At 37.4% G+C, this 19,740-nt stretch overlaps 1 protein-coding gene across 1 annotated transcript; it reads left to right on the top strand.

The window, feature by feature from the left end:
- The first annotated feature begins 18,656 nt into the window (after positions 1-18,656).
- LOC143603596 (putative mitochondrial protein AtMg00860) lies at positions 18,657-18,965 on the top strand. Its single transcript, XM_077080351.1, has one exon. It carries the CDS (start codon positions 18,657-18,659, stop codon positions 18,963-18,965), a length of 309 nt encoding a protein of 102 aa, XP_076936466.1.
- The last annotated feature ends 775 nt before the right edge of the window (positions 18,966-19,740 follow it).

Here is a 19,740-nt window from a genome sequence, read left to right as displayed (position 1 = left end):
AAGAAACTATAAACATTTAACAACAACAAAGATTACATTATCACATACTACAAATACGATGTAAACAACTATTCAATAAACATAAACAAAGAACAAAAACCAACTAATTCCTAGCAACATCTTCAAGCTTGTTACTTCTTTGGTTTTCATTCTTGTAAACTCATCTTTCTTGTTCATCATCTTCACCATTACTTGAATTACCTTTTCACAACTAGGGCATGTGGGATCATCAGCCCATTTTAGCCATCCACAACTCCCCTTCTGTAATGGATTTAATATATCAACAAACAAACAACCCTAATTCGATTAACATACAAGAACAATTACCCCTAAATTTGACCTAAGCCAAACTAAAGGAATCAGCATCGATTAACAGACTAGAACACTAATTCGTGAGTAATTCAACACTTACACAACACAAGAATCGATGACCCGGGTTTGCATCGGTCCTGGATATCCGATAACATGTCACGGCACCACATGGGCATCTCACACAAAGGTTATCTGCACGGGAAGGCTTGGAAGGTGACCCCGAGGAGTATTGACTTGACTTGGATTCAGACATTCGTCAATCGATCGCCGGAAGATGGAATAATACGGGGAAGAGGGGAATCGATCGCCTGTGATGGAATAATACAAGGAAAGAGGGGGAAACATGGTATATGTTATGTAATAAAAGGATAGAAGGGTAACATAGTAATTTTGCTTAATTTTAACGAGCCAACGGCGGGTCAACTGACGACAGGAGTCAGAAAAACCCGCCGGCAAAACATAGTGGCGCAACATTCGCAAAATCTTTTTCAGTGGTTATTCCATCTCCCGACGATATAACCCAGGGAGGCAAATTGCAGATTTCTCAATATTTAATTAGTTAACAATAACCCGTTTAGTTTAGAAAAGTTTTGGTTTTCGGTTTTGTAATGAGTTCTCGATTATATTAATGAGTTCCCGGTAAAATTATGAGTTCTCGGTTTTTATTGGGTTTTCGGGTTTTAATAATTTTTCGGGTTTTAATGGGATCTCGGTTTTAATAAAATTTCAGTTTTGATGAAATCTCAGCTTGACCGAGATTTCGGTAAGCATTAAAATCCAAATATTATTTAAGATAATAATATTTTGGTTCAAATTGTTAGAGATTAATTTTATCTCCAAGATTGTTTAATTTTGAAATTTATATTCTCAATAATTAATCAGATTTCAAAAAATCTTTGTAGATTTGTTTATTCAATTATTTTAGGAAAAACATAATCATAATCTGAATTTTAACCAAAATATGTATTATTTTCCAAAAACCCATGATGAACACGAAGAACATCACCGAAAAACCATAAGTTTTTAACATGTTTTTAATGTGAAATCGGGTTCTAAAAGTTTTAAACAATTTACTTATAAACCGATTTCAATGATTACAAGCATAAAAAAAATTCAAAATTAAGACTTTAGATTCAAGTCTTCCGGTTTAAATCCAGATTTAATGGAAAACCATGAAGAACCGATTAAACAACATCGCTCTTGATACCACATGTTGGTCAATTCCTCACGGTGATAATGGAAAACATGAATAATATGATAAACCTATAATTATATGTGTACCTGTTATAGCATGGAAAGTACTAACCGCATCGGAGAAGGATGTAGACGACATAGATGTCAGGTTGATCGAGTACCCCATGGTGTATATATAGAGAGAGAATAATAACATCATAATCTAATCTTACACACATACAATTTAAGAGAGACGAGGCACACAAAATTGTATGTGTGTAAGATTAGATTATGATGTTATTATTCTCTCTCTATATATACACCATGGGGAGACCCATTATTAGCTAGTTATAGGTAATATGGCCTATCAACAAATACCAAACTAATATATAATAAGGTATAATTAATATTTTGATATATTATAATATAAATAATTATAATGGTCATATATAAATATATATTATTATATATTATTTTTACAACTCAAAGATATATATTTGTCCTTTTAAAGGAATATACTAAAAGGAATTTTAAAAAAATAAATAAAGTAATGTGGGTGGAGGTTATGAGTGGTTTACAAGAGCATAAAGTTTTCCCTGAATCCCACCCACTAGAGGTGCACAAACCGGTTTTTTTAAAAAAACCGGTTCGGTTATTAACCGGACCGTTTTTTTTTTGCTCGGAAAAAAACCGGTTCGGTTAATAACCGGACCGGTTAATAACCGGTTTTTTGCTGTCAAAACCCTAACCGGTCTAACCGGTTAGGACCGGTTTAGAAACCGGTTAGAACCGGTTAATAAACCGGATTTTTTATTAACCGGTTTTTTTTTTTTTTTTTTAAATTTCGCGGTTTCAAATACGAATATTTGTTTTTTATATTTTGTACTTAATGAAGACCATTATTTTTTCACAGTATAAACAAACCGGTAACTACAAGGCAAAACGGTAACTACAAGGCAAAACGGACTGACCGAAGCCATTCTTTGCTTTCGTTGTTAGGGTTCTTTGCTTGGAAGATGAGTATGAGTGTGTGTTGGTGAATGTGTTTTCAACAAACCAAAGATTAAAAACACATAACTTTCATTTATAGTTTTTACATTAAAAATACAAACATTAAATCGTTATCGCATATTCGTAACTCAAAAATACAAACATTAAATCATTAACACTGAAGAAATCTCTGCCAAGAACTGTTGTTCATGATTTAACTCAAAAATACAAACATTAAATCGTGAACTAGCAGATGCTCCTGTTGTTCCCAATCGCAGTTTGTTCATGATTTGCCTCCATGTTTGCTGTTTCTTTAACTAAATTAGAAAAATCCAAATCAACAAGTAAATAAGAGCACATATTAAGAAAAAGAATGCTTAGACACGATTACATGAACAACTTGCTGTTTCTTACTCATGATTTGCCTCCATGTTTGCTGTTTCTTTAACTAATTTTCTTCGCTACCCGATCCCGAGCTATTTCTTAGGTAATCGTCGTACGCGGCTTCTTCATCGGTCATTGGTTGAGTGTGTCCTTCATTGACCTCGTCTTCATACAAGCCCGCTTCATACTCCATTTCCCCCTCGAGTGAGCGTTGATGTTGTGCCCTATCTAAAGAGTCCAAGTAATCCTTGTAGCAAATCGACATCTCTATAGCTGGTGCAGTGAGTCGAGTCCTCCTAATCGATATAACCCTGCCAGAAACAGAAAAAGCAGACTCCGAAGCTACCGTGGAAGCTTGGACCGTTAGTAAATCTTTGGCCATGGCGGCGAGGATCGGAAACTCATCCTCCTTACCTCTCCACCAAGCCAGCAAATCAAGACTTCTAAATTCATCCGGAGTCATGTGTTTCACAAAGTTGGTACCACCATACCTTCCAAGTTCACTGCTTGGGGTGTTTACCTTTTGACGTTTACCGGCGTCTTCCCAAATCATGTAGTACATCCCCATTTCAAGGTCGGTTTGGGATTGGGATTGGGCAACAGCTCTTAACGAGTCATGAATTTGGGAAGACGACCCGTATTTTGTAAGGTAGACATCATACATGTTTGACAAGGTGGTGTTGAAAGCATTCTTTAAAGTTTGGCTATAATAGGGGTTTTGATCGTCGTTTAACCCTAGCACATCACAAATTTTTTCTATTAAAGCTTCAACACCACCAACATTGATGCAAGGGTTTAACGCAGCAGCACATGTCAAAACAGCGGGTAGTTCTTGAAAATATTTTCTAAATTTTTCTTTCATTTTTACACCCATATCAAAATAAGGTGCACCCCTACAATGAAGTTCAGTCAATTTTGTGCACATGACAGCAATTTTTGGTAAAGCAATGGGGCTTGTTGGATAGTAAACCCCGGATAAACTAGTTGTGCAAGATTTAAAAATTTGAAGGACCTCCGTAACGATCTCAATCAATAACCAGTTTCTAGGATCGTACGGTGCACATTTACCCCTACTTGACAAAATTTGATGAAACGCAATTAATGATTCTTTTTGTTGGATGGCTTTCTCAAACATATTACAAGTCGAGTTCCATCTTGTTGGACAATCCCAATTTGGCCCCAACCATTGACAATTAGCTTCTACACAAAATTTTTTGTATCTTGAAAATGTTTTATTGTTGCTAAAAACATCTCGTAACATTCTTTTAAAATTGTTTCTTTGCGTTTCGATCACATTTAACCCATCTTGCACGGCCAACTTGATAATATGTGCAATGCATCGGCTATGAAAAAACGCTCCATCACAAATAGGTTTATACTTTAATTTTAAATGGCCAACCGCGGCCGTATTGTTGGACGCGTTATCAAACGAAATTGAAAAGATTTTATGTTCAATCTTGTATTGTCGAATGACTTTATCCAAGATTTGAAAAATATTTCTACCCGTGTGCGGGTAATCAAACAATTGAAACGCAACGGTTCGTTTCATCATTTGCCACGACTCGGGGTCAACCCAATGAGCCGTCACACAAATGTATGAGTCGGGCGAACCATGAGGTACCGACCACACATCCGTTGTTAAGTTTACACCAGTTTGTAAGTTTGAAAAGTATGAAATTAGTCGGGCGAACCCAGCGGTGTTTACGTACGACGTTGAAGGGTCGAACGACTTACGTGTTGGTAGCGTGGTTGAACATAGTTTTGCATCATCTCCGTGAATTGAGGGTTGTCGAAGTGGTTGAAAGGAAGTGTATGTTGAATCACAAAGTTTGAAAACTGTTGACGTACCGCTTCAACGTCGTACGTAAACACCGCTCCTTGATTCGTCATCTCCGGCTGCGAACTACTTCCCGATTCGTCCTTCAAGGCCTTGCAAAAGGGCCTTTGTACATGCGCTTTTAAAGTGGAGTTTGCATCTTTGCCATAAAACTTCAAACAATGTTTGCATCGAGCTTTTTGGCTACCGTTAGACATTTCGCATAGGTCGAAATGTTGCCAAACATCATGGTTTCGTTTCCTGGGGATGACCCGAACGACCGTTTCTCCCGTGTTCGAGGCACCCATGTTGACGGATGAAGCAGCACTTTGGGAGGCCATGATAATCGACTACGAAATAAGAGTGGTATACTCGAGTATGAAATAAACGACTACGAAATAAGAGCGTATGGAGTGGTAATGTGGTATAATTGAGCGTGAGATAACAAAATAATCGCGTATGAAATAAAGTTTAGAGCGTTTGGAGTTGTATAATCGAGTGTGATCTAACCAATACCCAACCTAAACTATATATAGATGTTTGTGGGGGTAAAATGGTAAAAAAAAAAAAAAAAACGGTCCGAAAACAAAAAAAACGGTCATATAGCCGTTATAAACCGGTTAACCGGTTTTTCCATAACCGGTTAATAAAAAAAACCGGTTTTTTTATAAACCGGTTAACCGGTTTTTCCATAACCGGTTAATAAAAAAAACCGGTTTTTCCATTAACCGGTTCGTTAACCGGTTTTGGATCTAGAACTTGTAACCGTAAGACGAACCGGCGGTTTCTAAACCGGTCAAACCGGTTTTTAAAAAACCGGTTTTCGTAAAAACCGGTTTCCGGTTTAAACCGGTAAACCGGTTCCCCAACCGGTTTTTTTGGCCATCTCTACCACCCACCGGTTAGCCACCACCTAATCTGAATCGCCTTCTTCTATAACTCACAATTTTTCAGCAACTACACCACCACTGGTATAGCTAATTACAGCAACAACACCCACCACAAGTTCGTTCCAAATGCCGTTCACGGACATTCTAAGCAATGGACTCTCTACCAAGCTACACTTACATTGATCCGAACACGACGACGTAGCTTCAGAGGCATATTAGCAAAATACTTTTGTTGTTCAATACATACATATATAATGAGAGTGTTTGGGATTCCTTATTTAAATAAACTTATAAATTATAATTTTTTTGAAAAGTTAATAAGATATTTGTTTGGCAACCATAACGCATAATGGATTTTAACTTATAGAAAAAGCAAATTAAAGGTGTTTTGAAAAGTTATGAATATGTAACTTATTAACTTAATATGTTTGATTTACCTATTACGCCTCTTTAACCATCAAAACACACTCTTTTTAAAAAGAGTGTCATTTTGGTTTCTCCCAACACATAAGTTATTTCAAACATTTTTTAAAATCTTTTTTTTAAACATTCATAAATTTATAAGCAGTGTTTTGAAAACCAGCCCGGCCCGATCAGTTGGACCGGTCCGACCGGGACCCGGACCCTATACCAGGTTGGGTCAGTGTATTTGGCCCGTTTTGAAAAACCCGGCCCGTTTTGGGGGTGGACGATCGGCCCGAACCAGTCCTACCGGTTGACTCGGCGGATGAACCGGTAAAACCAATTTTTTCATTAAATACAAAAGGAAATGTGCATGACAGGATTCGAACTTGGGACATTTCGGATATAGAAACTTTAATAATTACTATGAGCCAATCAACCAAGCTTCATTGATGTCTCCATTGATCAAACATATATCATATATATTTAAAAACAATGTATAAAACATAGATAAACATTAAAGTTTGTTATTATTATTATTTTTGGTTATTATTATTTTTTATATGTAAATGAATTTTATAAAACATATATATATAGGTAGGTTAAAATAAAAAAGATATAGTTTTCCAGAAAAAGTAAGAATAGATCTGGGCCATTGGATTTAAGATCTAATGGTTGAGATTGTTAGTTTCTAAAATGTCCAACAGTTTTCTAGAATTTAGGATTTAGGCTACATAGTTTCCAAACTTCAAAGTTTATATCATTCTTACCATTTTTAGGAAACTATTACTTTTTATTTTAACCTTTTTTTATGTAAATATATACTTAAAATATTTATGACGTCATCTGGGTCAAACACCGGTCCACCCTCCCGTGTCGGTCCGACCTTTGACCCGGTAAGGAGTCCGGGTCAATGTCCGGGCCAAGTCTGAAAACATTATTTATAAGTTCTTTTAACAAAAAGTATTTTTTTTTTCACTTGAATAAGCAATCCCAAACACACCCTATATAAAAGGTTTATATTTAGTTAGAGATAATCTAGCTATACTAATAAAAGAAAATAATGAGGATGATGTGGAAATCCCACATTCATTCTTGGCCTAATCTCTCTTCTCATTTATCATACTTATCCATGGGTTATGGAGCAAATCCATATTGGCAAATGAGTTACAATTTCCTTTCTAATTTTCTAATCTTTCATCTCATTCATCTTAACTATCCATTGGTTATGGGTCAAAATAATTTTGCCAAATGGGTTATAATTTAATTTATAATTCTCTAATTTCTCATCTTATTTATGCTACCTATCCATGGGTCATAGGACAAAACAATTTTGAGAAATGAGTTATAATTTCTCTTCTAATTCTTTAATCTCTCATCTCAATATCATAGTTATCCACGAGTAATTGGTCAAAACAATTTTTGCAAATGTTGTATATAAAAAAATCGAATTTGTAATTTTGAGATTCTAGACTTCTTATTGTTTGTACTATATATTCTATTTCTTTTTATCTATAATTTTGTTTATTCTTTCAGATAATGGATCTTTTTGTCTTTATTATTTTACAAATCTTGTGTAATACACGGGTGCAAAAGCTAGTTACTATTATAAGTCAATCCGCTTCATAACTATCTTTTTTTATTGTAATCCGTATATAAATAGATCTTATTTTAAGATGTCCAACACACATATAATGCTATCTATCAACGCATTTTTTTCATTTCTATTGTATTGTTTTTAAGTTTCAAACTTAGTTTCTTATGCTGGAGATTCTTAGCATTTCGTTTAGAACATTCTCATTCAGCTCTTTATTTTATGTGAAAAATGTATTTATAATTTAGAAATGAAAAAAATGTGAGAGTGAGGTTTTTATATTTTTAAAAACGCAATGATTTTTCTGTATGGATAAAAAACTATTGTTCACCCCCTATAAATTTTTAATATATTTTGTAAGTATTTATGAGTGAAATAAAGAGAAATGTTAATAATAAAGGTATAAAAAATTATTATTTAATTGAGTAGGTGAAAGAAAATGTACACCACAAACTAAAAGACTTTTATCCACGGACTCGTTAGTGAAGATGAACCCCATAGGAAAACAAATCGTGAATAATGCTTTGACCGACCAAAGGATCACCAACAATAGGCCAAACTTGGGTTTACTAATTACGTTGGTGATCTATCGGTGATAATCTCAACTTCTTGGGTGGGTATACATAGGTGAAAACTGATGGGTATCAACTTAATTTTCCATTTTATAATGGAATCCAGTTGGTAATTCTCCACTAATATCGCTCGTCGATAAGAGATCTATGGTGGTATTTGTTTCTCTTGTATTGTTAAAAACAACTAATATTTTGTATTCATCATTCTTTATATTTTTAGATCGTTCATAGTTAGATTGGATGACGACAATCTCTATATTTTACTAATTTTCATGTTCTTAAAATAGATTTTGGTTATCATGTTGTGTATATTTTAACTTTATGTTGGTTTTTACGGGTTGGTTGGTGGATGACGATGATGATGATGGATGGTGATGGGTGGGTAATGGTTAGAGGTGGTGTGTACAATCAGGTCTACCTTAAAGTTTATTCATTGAATCTAATCTAATTATTGATCATGCGATAGATTATCGTCTATTTTTTTCTAAATTATTGAATAGTAATCTAAAGAAAATATTAAAAAGAATGCCAAATATAGCTTTTATTTGCCTCTTAAAGTTGAAGCTATGTGTGCCCTCGGGAGCATGGTTAGGGCGCCGTTGGGCGCCAAACACCATCGAAGGGCGCCGAGGCTTCGGCCGTTCTAATGATGGGCGCGGAAGGTGGGTGAAGCTGGGTCCCTCTCTCTCAATCTCTCACACACAAATACACACACATATATATATAATACATAAGACATGGGCAAATTAAGACACCGTAATTTTAAGTAATTTATAACTTTTAATGCCTAATGTACACCTTATATAGCATGTAAGAGAGGGACAAACTTGTCCAATAGAAAATATGTCTTGAAATAGTTATAATATTGCTCCCTCAACTTTAAGCAACTTTTGTAAATTCAAGAAATAGTTACTACTTTGGACCTTTATCTTTACCTATATATGCATTCTAATTTTAATTTTAAATAGCTTCCCACCAACGATTTTTCAACGGCCATAACTTTTTCACACGTTAATAATTTTTATAAAAAATTACACCAAAAAATGAGCATTTTATTGTCTTTAATTTGGGTATGGTATTGCTATAATTTTCAAATAAAAAAAATTGACATATTACGTATGGACGTTCACAATTCGATTTTAACGTTTTCTAAGTTATACCGTGAGCCAAACCGTTGGTTCGATTTTTTATTATTGAGAACCGAAATTGAACCACAGAAACTTTAAAATGAATCGTTACTAATGGTATTGGTTTCACACAAATTGAGCGTCAATAATAAGTTTACCGTCCAGCCCGGTTTTAAATGGCCAATTTTCTGTATAAACCATAAAACAAACCTTTTGCTATGGTTTAAGCATTCGAAAACAGCTGACCAAAAGTGATGATTGGTTCAAACGTTTTCAAGGTTTCGAACGAACCTTGAAGATCCACAATTGTTACATAATTACTATGATTTTTGTTCCCCGCCGCATCGCGCGGGCACCCTTCTAGTATATATATATATATATATATATATATATATATATATATATATATATATATATATATATATATATATATATATATATATGTAGGGGAGGATTATCCTAAAAATAAGTAGTTTCCTAGGAAGACTAAGAATGAATCATAACCATTGGATCATGTTAATCAATGGTTGAGATTAAAAATTACCAATAATCGACATAGTTTCCTTGAATTGTTCTTTCACCATAATTTGTAATGCCAAATGTCAAAAATTTACTGGTTCTTACTATTCCTAGGAAACTCCTTATTCTTATTTGAACCGTTATATATATATACATACATACATATACATATATAAAATGGGCGTCCAATGGACATTAAGCGAGTCATTTTTGGCTGGGGCTTCGATACCCCATTGCTTATGTAGAGCTGACGTGGTAATGTGGAGGGGCATCTGCCCCTAGCCATAGAGGATAGTCTAAGATCATTCATCTTCTAATTTGGTAGTCTTGACTGTCGACTCGTTTGACGTGTGGTGGAACCATCGTATCTTAAACTTTAACGGACTCATCCACTTAATTATAACTTTGGAATGGCCCGGCGTGGACGACGCGGACGTTGCGCACACTACTACACCATTCTCGTGGTCAGGGGCGCGGACGAGGGGGGTGGCCGGGACCGCGGGGCTTGAACGAGGGTTGAGCAAGGGTTGAATCAAAAACTTGGGGGTGGATCAATAAGGCCCCACTACACCCTATGGGGCTTGATCCAAAGGCTTGATCACGAGCCACGTCAGCGCCTACGTGTTGTAAATGTATTGGCTTATTTGGGCCTTGATCAAGCCCCACTACCCTTAGCCTAAGAAGAATGACTATTTAGGCCTACTTTTATGTAGGCTTAAGTTTTTGTTAGGCTGTGTAACCCTTAACTTTTCACAGGCAGTGCAAATTTTTATATGTTTTGGTTGGTTTCGTATTTCGCTACCCCTAAAAATATTACGTTACTCCTGCTTGTTTTAGACCTAATCAATTTAAAAGTGGAAACCAAATAAGGCCCAATCAAATTTAAGTTCAAACCAAATAAAACTATTCTTTGTTGTTCCCTCATGCTTGGGCGTTTGGTTTAGGTCAGACATCAACATTCAACAAAACAAAGTTTCATTCAACCGTTGCTTCCATCCCACGTTGCCCCGACCCCCTGCTACCCTTCTCCGGTCACCGGACCTCTATGCTACAACCTAGTAGCCAACGTACGGTCAGCGCTCATTCAGCCACTTTTAAACGGTTTGAATTCTACTTGTTCAATTTAAATATTCTTCTACTTCTATTTAAAATTGTAATTGTATATTTGTTTATATAAATTGTTGTCACACCCCAACCTCCCAAGTTGTTACAATTGTTAATTTGGAATTGTTATGGTCAATCGAATGAGGTTTATTTTAATAGTTAACTTCGTTTATCTATTTAAATTGTAATTGTATATTGTTTATATAAATTGAAAACTTGAAATTGTTTATGGGCAATTGAATGAGTTTTTTTAACAATGAATTTCGTTTAGTTTTTGTTTTCTATGGACTTCAACCCAGGACCTCCACCTCTTAATCCCAGATGTTTTAAAGGTTTTTTCTTTGCCAATGAGCCACCACCTCATACCATTGGTAGCAATTGAATGATTAGTTATGGTGTGTTGGATGTTTGGATGTTGTAAATTGAAAATTGTAATTGATTAGGGATTTAGGGTTTATGTGTAAATTGAAATTGATTATGGATTTATGGTTTAAATTTTGTACCTTTTAAAATTAGGGAACTTGAAAGATAAAACGATAAAATCAAATTAGCAATATTTTAAAAAAAATGTATAAAATACGGTAAAAAGAATTTCAATTATTATATGAAATACAACAAAAAAAAAGTTTTCGTTTACGTTGTATATGAAATACGGTAAAAATAATTTTAAATATTACTCCTAAGATTTCGGTAAAAATCCTCATTGTAATATTAGGCCTAAGACCAAGCGTAGTGGCTTGTTATGGCCCGACGTTTTGGCCCATAACGTCGGGGAACACCGCCCCCTTCCCCCGGTGTTTTGGTTTTTTTTTTGCGCGTTATCTCTAAAACACTGGAAAAGGAATAAAAATAATAATATTTAATTCCTATAAAATGGATTCTACATCTTCTATATATAATCGGTTTTTCGGGCCCGACCAACAAGCCAAAGACGCGGCGGAGGAAGAGGCGGTTAAGAGTGCCATTGTACTCGCGAAATCTTATATGAGTTCCGTTACGAGTGCGATTAGCTCTCCACCACCCCCCTTTTCAAAAAGAGCATATGTCGAGCGAGATCGTGCCGAAGCCAACAACCGGTTGATGGCGTATTACTTCTGCCACTCGCCAAGATACATGAACCCGAAGACCTTTAGGCGTCGTTTTCGGATGTCTAAAAATTTATTTATGCGCATCACCAATGATTTGGAGCGTGAGCTTGATTACTTTAAGAAAAAGTCGGACGGTCGGGGGATGCTTGGATTCACGTCTATTCAGAAGGTCGCCTCAGCCGTACGCGTGCTCGCTTACGGAAACACGGCCGATATCAACGACGAGTATTTAAAGATGACCGATAAAACAACTTGGGACACCTTGGAGTGTTTTTGTTACGGTACGTTTTTTTTTAAATAATCATATCACTTTTTTACTTTAATCAATTATTTTATAAAAGTTGTGTAAAATATAGGAATATTGAAACTATATGGCCCACATTATCTGAGAGAGCCCAACTTGAACGATATACAACCTCTTTACGAGGCGCATAAAAGGGTGCATGGTTTCCCCGGCATGATAGGGAGTGTAGATTGCATGCATTAGGAATGGGCTAATTGTCCAACTGCATGGCGAGGTCAATACACACGAGGTGACTAAAAGGGACCAACGGTCAGCCTTCAAGCGATTGCTTCGTACGACATTTGGATTTGGTCGGCATTCATTGGTGTTCCCGGTTCAAACAATGACATAACCGTCTTAGAGCAGTATCCTATGATGGAGAGTTACATATCTGGGACCGTTCCCGTCGCTTCATTTTGGGCAAACGATAACTTCTACCATCATGGGTACTATCTGGGTGATGGAATATATCCATAGTACGTGATAATCGTTAAAACATTCAGAGACCCGATGGATGAAAAAAGACAGTTTTTAAGAAAGTGCAAGAGTCCGCGAGAAAGGATATCGAGAGGTGTTATGGTGTTCTTCAACAACAATGACATTTTGTTAAAAATCCTTGTCGTCTATGGTCTTTAGAAAGAATGAAATGTGCTATGTATGCGTGCATCATAATGCATAACATGATCATCGAGGATGAGGGAAGAGAAATATGTCCAACTTTCATACCGGACCTGGATCCACCACGAACTCCAGCAAGCATGGAGCAAAGACTCGAAAACTCGGATTTCGTGCGGTCAAAAGAGATAAATAATGCACAAAAGGGAGATTTGGTCGAATATCTTTGGATGAACCGGCGTTTGCCTGGTGAAAACGAGAATCAAAACGAGGGTAACAATGAAGACGATGATGAGGACGACGACGACGACGAGGGCGAGGACGATTAAGACGAAGAGGGCGAAGAAGATGAAGAGGACAACGGCGACAAGTAGTTTTTTTTATTTTAATGTAATATTATTTTATAAAATATTATTGTTATTTGATTATTTTTTTAATTAAAGATTAAAAAAAACAAAAACATGTGCAAGTGACTAGGCGCCACGTGACGCATAATGTCTGGGGGTAAGACTTTTTGACTACACCATGTTTTTGTAAAAAGTCATAACTATGACTGAGCGCCACGTGACGTGTAATGCCTGGTGATAAAGCATTATTTCTATATATGGTCTAAGCATTTTTAAATATTCAAGTTGATTTACATCGGAGTCTCTATTTACCCTATAAATATACTAGTCCAACTAAGGAAAATTCTGGAGTCTTCATAACCTATTTACCATATCTCTATGTTGAAATCTCTATAATAAGGAAAATTTTGATACACGATATTGGTCATGTATATTTAGAGGTGTAACTCTTCAGCAATCCATATAATTTTAATTATATTACATGAGTGTATAAACCAAGACAAACAATAAAATAAAGTTTGTGACTAATATAGAGATTGAGAATCGGATATGAAAGGTTTTAAAACTTAATAATAATAATTTATAAAAATGTAATTTTTAATTCAATTATATAGGTGGAGGTGGAGCCTTGGATGGAAATTCTCGGTAATATGTCACAATAAATGAAGAGAAAAGTGTGTATAAGACAAAGGGACCTACGGCTACGGAAGCATGGATTTATGAACAATCTATTCGAAACTGAGTTTGTGGCTTAGAGCATTCTTATTTAACCGTCAAATTTTGTGAGAGAAATTTTATAATTTAGAGAGTAATTTAGGGTGTTGTAAGTTTAGTAGAGAGAAAATGCAGGGATATTTTAGTATATTTGAAATATATTTGTAGCACCTATAATTTTTTTAATATTTATTGAAAGTGGTTGTAAGTGAAGGAGTATAAAAATATATTGATAACAGTATAAAATATATTATTTAATTGAAAAAAAGAGAGAAAATGTAGTAATTTTTATTGTAGTTTTGGATTTAAAAATAATGCATGCAGTTATTTTGGATGTGAAGAAAATGTAGTGATTACAAAGAAAAAACTATAAGAAAAGTAAAAAAGGATTCTATAAGACCATCCTCTATGGTGAGGGGCTTTGAAGCCCCCAACCACTCCGCTGTGGTTTAACGTCCATTGGCGCCCATATATATATATATATATGGGTGAGTTATTATAAAAATAAATAGTTGTCTAGAAACAGTAAGAATAAATCTAAGCCCTTAGATCTAGGATCTAGTGGTTGAGACATGTAGTTTTCAAAATAGCAAATAGTTTCTTAGGATCAAGGATTTAGGTTACACAGTTTCCTAACTCTAAATTTTATGTCCTTCCTACTCTTTCTACAAAACTATGAATTTTTATTTTAACCCTTTTCTATATATATATATATACATATATATATATATATATATATATATATATATATATATATATATATATATATATATATATTATAGAGGTAGGGTACCAAAAAGACCCAAATACCCTTAAGTATCACCCGCAGGTCAAAGGGAAGCACCTATATGGCACCCGCGGGACATATGGATCACCTGCATAACTTATCTTGCGCGGAAGCATCCAGGCAACCTCAATAGTCATCTGCAGGGTAACATACCCACCCGCTAAGATGACCCGAAGGCAATTCCACATGACAGTTGTAATTAACTAATTACCATTTAGAAGATTAATCACGATTGTTACTTGAAGAATCCGTGACCCGTCAACCAATGAATAAAGGACAGCTGATCAGGTTGTTATAACCATGCACATGGCTAGGGATTAACTCGTCCTATCATAGAGCGACACGTGTCCAGGTTGTTATATCCATGCACATGGGACGTATAGCTCAACCTATCACGCAAGAACACGCTTCCAGACGGTTACGAGAGATCTTCTAGAATGGGACAGCTGGCCCAATCATATTCCCACATCCTTCTGCTATAAATACTCTCTCAATCTGCATTAGGTATTCATTCACTCCCCACTATCTACTTAAATTACTTAAGTACTTTCTCTCCATCAGAACGGTACTTATTCTCACGCCGGAGGGTGGTTACAGGAAGACCCCCCCTCTTGTCCTTCCCGTAACGAGCTCACGGTGCTTGTTTTCTAGGTTTCTGTCACTGGACTTTTGGAGGTTGTGTTCATATCGTAGTTGGTCGTTGTCTGTATCCTACCCTATGGACTCATTAGATCCAAGACCCACTAAGGGGATCGGATCGATGTTTCTTCATTGGCGCCATCCGTGGGACTTTGTGGCGCCATCCGTTTTGGTGTTAGAACTGCAAGCATTTTATGTTGGTTTTTCGTTGGTACGGTATGAGTAACCATCCTGAGGGGCCGACGGGAACTCCTGCACCTGTTTCACGTACTACCGAAACTGAAGCAGTTGGAGGTTTTGCTTCAAATGTTTTTGCAGGTATCACGGCACCTGGAAGTTCTACTCCAGGTGACTTAGGACATGTGATGGCACCAGGAGGTCCTACTCCAACGGACCCAGGGCATGTCACGGCGCCAGAAGGTTCCAACTGTGGTAATTTAGGGCGAATCACGAGAGAAACTCGCCAGACTCATTCAGAATTAGGTCTAGAAGATGATTCTGACGATTCTGAACCGGTGAGAACTCATCATCATAGCTCCAAAGCTAGGGGACCCTTGTCTCCCGATGAGTGGTTCAGAATTCAACAAGAGAATATTGTAGCGAAGTACGAACGTAGGGTACGTGAAGAGCGACTCCACGCACGTACTCTGAATTATGATGAAACCCCTAAGATATCCCTTTCTCCTCCTGCAACAGTGAGGAGGAGTCAGATTCGTCACAGTGTTCAGACGGAAAGAGATCCTAGGGAAGTTTGGAGAAAGAATGATCGTCCTCATATGGTCATGCGGGTGCCATCCTACCTAGACGAGTTTGACAGTTACGATTCGTCATATCGTCCAGGTGATATCAGTTAATACAGTGGTGATAGCCGACTTCATTTGCATAAGGGAACTAGCCTTCCGCAGGCGGTAGTTCGCCAGGCGGTTATCATAGTGATGCTGAAGAAGACTTTTCCAAGCCGTATCGTCTCGCAGCCTTCGCTGAAAAATCAAAGTTTATTGCACGTATTGCAACTGCCCCATTCCCGGTCATTGCGAAAATCCCAACATCCGTAGGGAAATACGATGGGATGACTGATCCCAGTGATCACTTACTGAACTTTGTGGCTGTAGGAGGAGTGGGTTGGACTCTTCCTTACTGGTGCCACATTTTCACATTAACGTTCACTGGTGCAGCGTGGGAATGGTTTGAGAAACTTCCTGACGGGCAAATCAAGAGCTGGGATGACTTTGTAGCCAAATTTTCCCAGCACTTCAGTTAGCAGAGAAAACACACTTGTGATCCATCCGAAATATTAGACGTGGTTAGGCGGAATAATGAGTCTATTGAGGACTTCATTACCCGTTTTAACAATGAGAATCTCAACATCGGCGACGTGAGTGAGGACATGTTGCGGGGAGCTTTCTGCAAAAATGTAAAGAGTGATAAGTTGATTTGGACCCTGACTGGAAGGGATGGAATGCCCACATCTTGGAATGACATTATGTCCGTGGCGAAGCTGTTCGCAAGGACTCAAAAGACTTTGGCAACCAATAGTAAAAAGCATAATCTAAAGGTCGAATTCTAGACTCCGCGGCCAAACAAACAGGAGAAAGGGACGATTTGGTCAAGGATCCAATCCTCTGCAGTCAAAACAATTTGATGCCAAATCTTTGATTGGCAAAAAAAACAAGGAAAATTCTTTAGCGCGGGTCAACAATAACTAGACCCCACTGTTGAAGAGTCCTGTTGAAATCCTCACCACGGAAAACATGAATTTTAGGAAGCCACAGCCACTCACATGGAGATCGTTCCTTGATGCTAAGAAACATTGTTCGTTAGACATAGGTCATAATACGAACGAGTGTATAGCTTTGAAAAATGAAATTGAGGCGGCTGTGAAATCTGGGAAACTTGGACATTTGGTCAAAGGTACAAGATCAAGGACTAGTAAAACTCCCGCGTGAGATAACCAGGGCCCGTCCAAGAAACAAGTTAAAGACCTGAACGTCCATATGATCCAAGGAGGATATAAAGTGGGAGGAAAGAGAAAAGAATTTATGGATGAATAATGGAAGAATGAACCTGTGATTTTTCCACGAAACAAAGGTGGTCCTTGCAATAAGAATCCTTTAATAATCACCTCCATGTTTAGTCATTATCGTTCGCAGTATGTTTTCTTTGACACTGGTAGTACGTCAGATATAATGTACGAACAGTGCTTTGAGCAGCTTGATGAAGAAGATAAGGAGAGGTTAAAACCTATTCATGCTCCTGTATCTGGATTTTGAGGGGGAAGTGATGCACCCGTAAGGGTTGATATTTTTTCCGGTCACTATCAATGACGGAATTCATTCGAGAACTGAAAAGGTTGAGTTTTTGGTTTTGCCGGCGACGTCCAAGCATGATATCATTTTAGGACGTGAGGCAATTGGTGACTTTAACGCTCACCCGTCTACAGCTCATGGTGCGGTAGGAGTTCCAACCCGCACTGGCGTAGCAATCATTCATGTTAATCGACACTGCTTTGCAACAGAAAGTTCGAAACCTAGCAAAATTCCAAAGCAAGTTCAGAGGACTGAACCAGAAAAGTGGGTATTGAACAAAAAATTCTCGGATCAGACAGTTGTGATTGGAGCTGCTATCTCTGAGATAGTGAGAACTTTTTTGAAGCAGTCATTGACTAAGAACATGGACATCTTCGCTTGGCAACCCGCCGACATGACCGGTGTCCCGCGCAATATTGCGGAACACAAATTAAGGGTGAACCCATCGTTCACGCCGATTGTTCAGAAGAAGCGACATATGGTCCAGAACAAACCAAAGCTATGAATGTGCAAGTACAAGATCTTCTTCATGCTGGAATCATTCAAGAAATCAAGTATCAAACATGGGTGGCTAATCCGGTCATCGTTCCAAAAGCAACGAAACAGGGCGGATGTGAATAGACTTTGAACAAGGCATGCCCAAAAGATTGTTATCCATTAACCGAAATTGATCTCAAAGTAGATGTTGTAGCCCCGTTCAAGTTTAAATGCTTCCTTGATACCTACAAAGGCTATCACCATTTCCGTATGGCGGTGGGTGATGAGGATAAGACAACGTTTCGCACAGACCAAGGCACATTTTGTTACAAAATGATGCCCTTCGGATTGAAAAACGCGGGTGCTACATATCAACGACTAATGGATCAAGCTTTTAAGAATCATATTGGTCGGAATTTAGATGTGTACATGGATGACTTGGTGATAAAAAGCATCGAAGAAGATCAAATGCTGAGAGACATAGAAGAAACATTTTGAAACTTTGAGAAGTATCAACATGAAATTGAATCCTGCCAAGTGCTCCTCCGGGATGAAAGAAGGAATATTTTTAGGAGTGATTGTTATAGGCGCGGGTTTTAAAGCCAACCCCGATAAAGTCCAGGCAGTAGCCCGTATGCCTTCTCCTTCGTCCCTTAAAATAGTGCAGACACTCAACGGAAGATTAGTTGCACTAAACAGATTTTTAGAAAATCATGCAGTTAAATCTTACCCGTTTGTTTCTACTTTGAGAAATTGCCTCAAGAAGGCACATTTTAAGTGGACCGCGGAAGCTAAACAAGCATTCCTGGAGGTTAAAAATGCTTAATGGAGTTGCCTACCCTAACAACACCACAGGCGGGAGAACCTCTGACACTATACCTGTCAGCTACTAATATTGCTATTGCGGCAGGACTACTGATGGACAGAAAGAACGTTCAAACCCCAATTTATTATGTCAGTAGGACGTTGACAGACCCAGAAACCAGATACTCGATGCTTGAAAAGCTGGTTTTGGCTTTGGTCTATGCTGCCAGGTGTCTCTGCAGATATTTCCAAGGTCATTCCATCAATGTGTTGACGGGGTATAAACTCAAGAATGTATTAAGAAAGCAGGTGTTGTCTAGGCGATTGGCGAAGTGGGCTACCGAACTAGGGGAACATGCAATTGAGTATAAACCTAGAACGGCAATCAAAGGGAAAGTGTTGGCGGACTTCGTCACAGAGGTTCCGCAACATAAAGAAAAAGAATGTTTGGTTGAACAACAAGTCCAAGTACCTCTGGAACAAGGGCAAGTTTGGTCATTGTTCATTGATGGAGCTTCCAACAACGAGGGATCTGGTGCAGGCCTTAGGCTAGTCAATCCCGAGGATCATGAGTTTACTTATGCCGTCAAGTTAGACTTCAAGAGTAATAACAATGAGGCGGAGTATGAAGCCTTTCTGGCAGGCCTAGAATAGCCATGAAACTTGGGGTGAGACACCTAGAAGCGCGAGTGGATTCCATGCTGATCGCATTACTAATTAATGGAACTTATGAAGCAAAAAATGATGTAATGGCTTCATACTTGTTACAAGCGAAAAACTTGATCCTCCAATTCTCT

Source organism: Bidens hawaiensis, unplaced genomic scaffold, assembly GCF_021521415.1.
Source record: "Bidens hawaiensis isolate Kalapana, Puna unplaced genomic scaffold, B.hawaiensis_p1.1 tig00062227_1, whole genome shotgun sequence".
NCBI lineage: Eukaryota > Viridiplantae > Streptophyta > Magnoliopsida > Asterales > Asteraceae > Bidens > Bidens hawaiensis.
The sequence above is the reverse complement of the archived record's forward strand: the minus strand, read 5'-3'. Positions and strand labels throughout refer to the sequence as shown.

Excerpts from the sequence above, each read along its gene's own strand:
- LOC143603596 (XM_077080351.1), top strand. The coding sequence starts at position 18,657 with ATGAAATTGAATCCTGCCAAGTGCTCCTCCGGGATGAAAGAAGGAATA.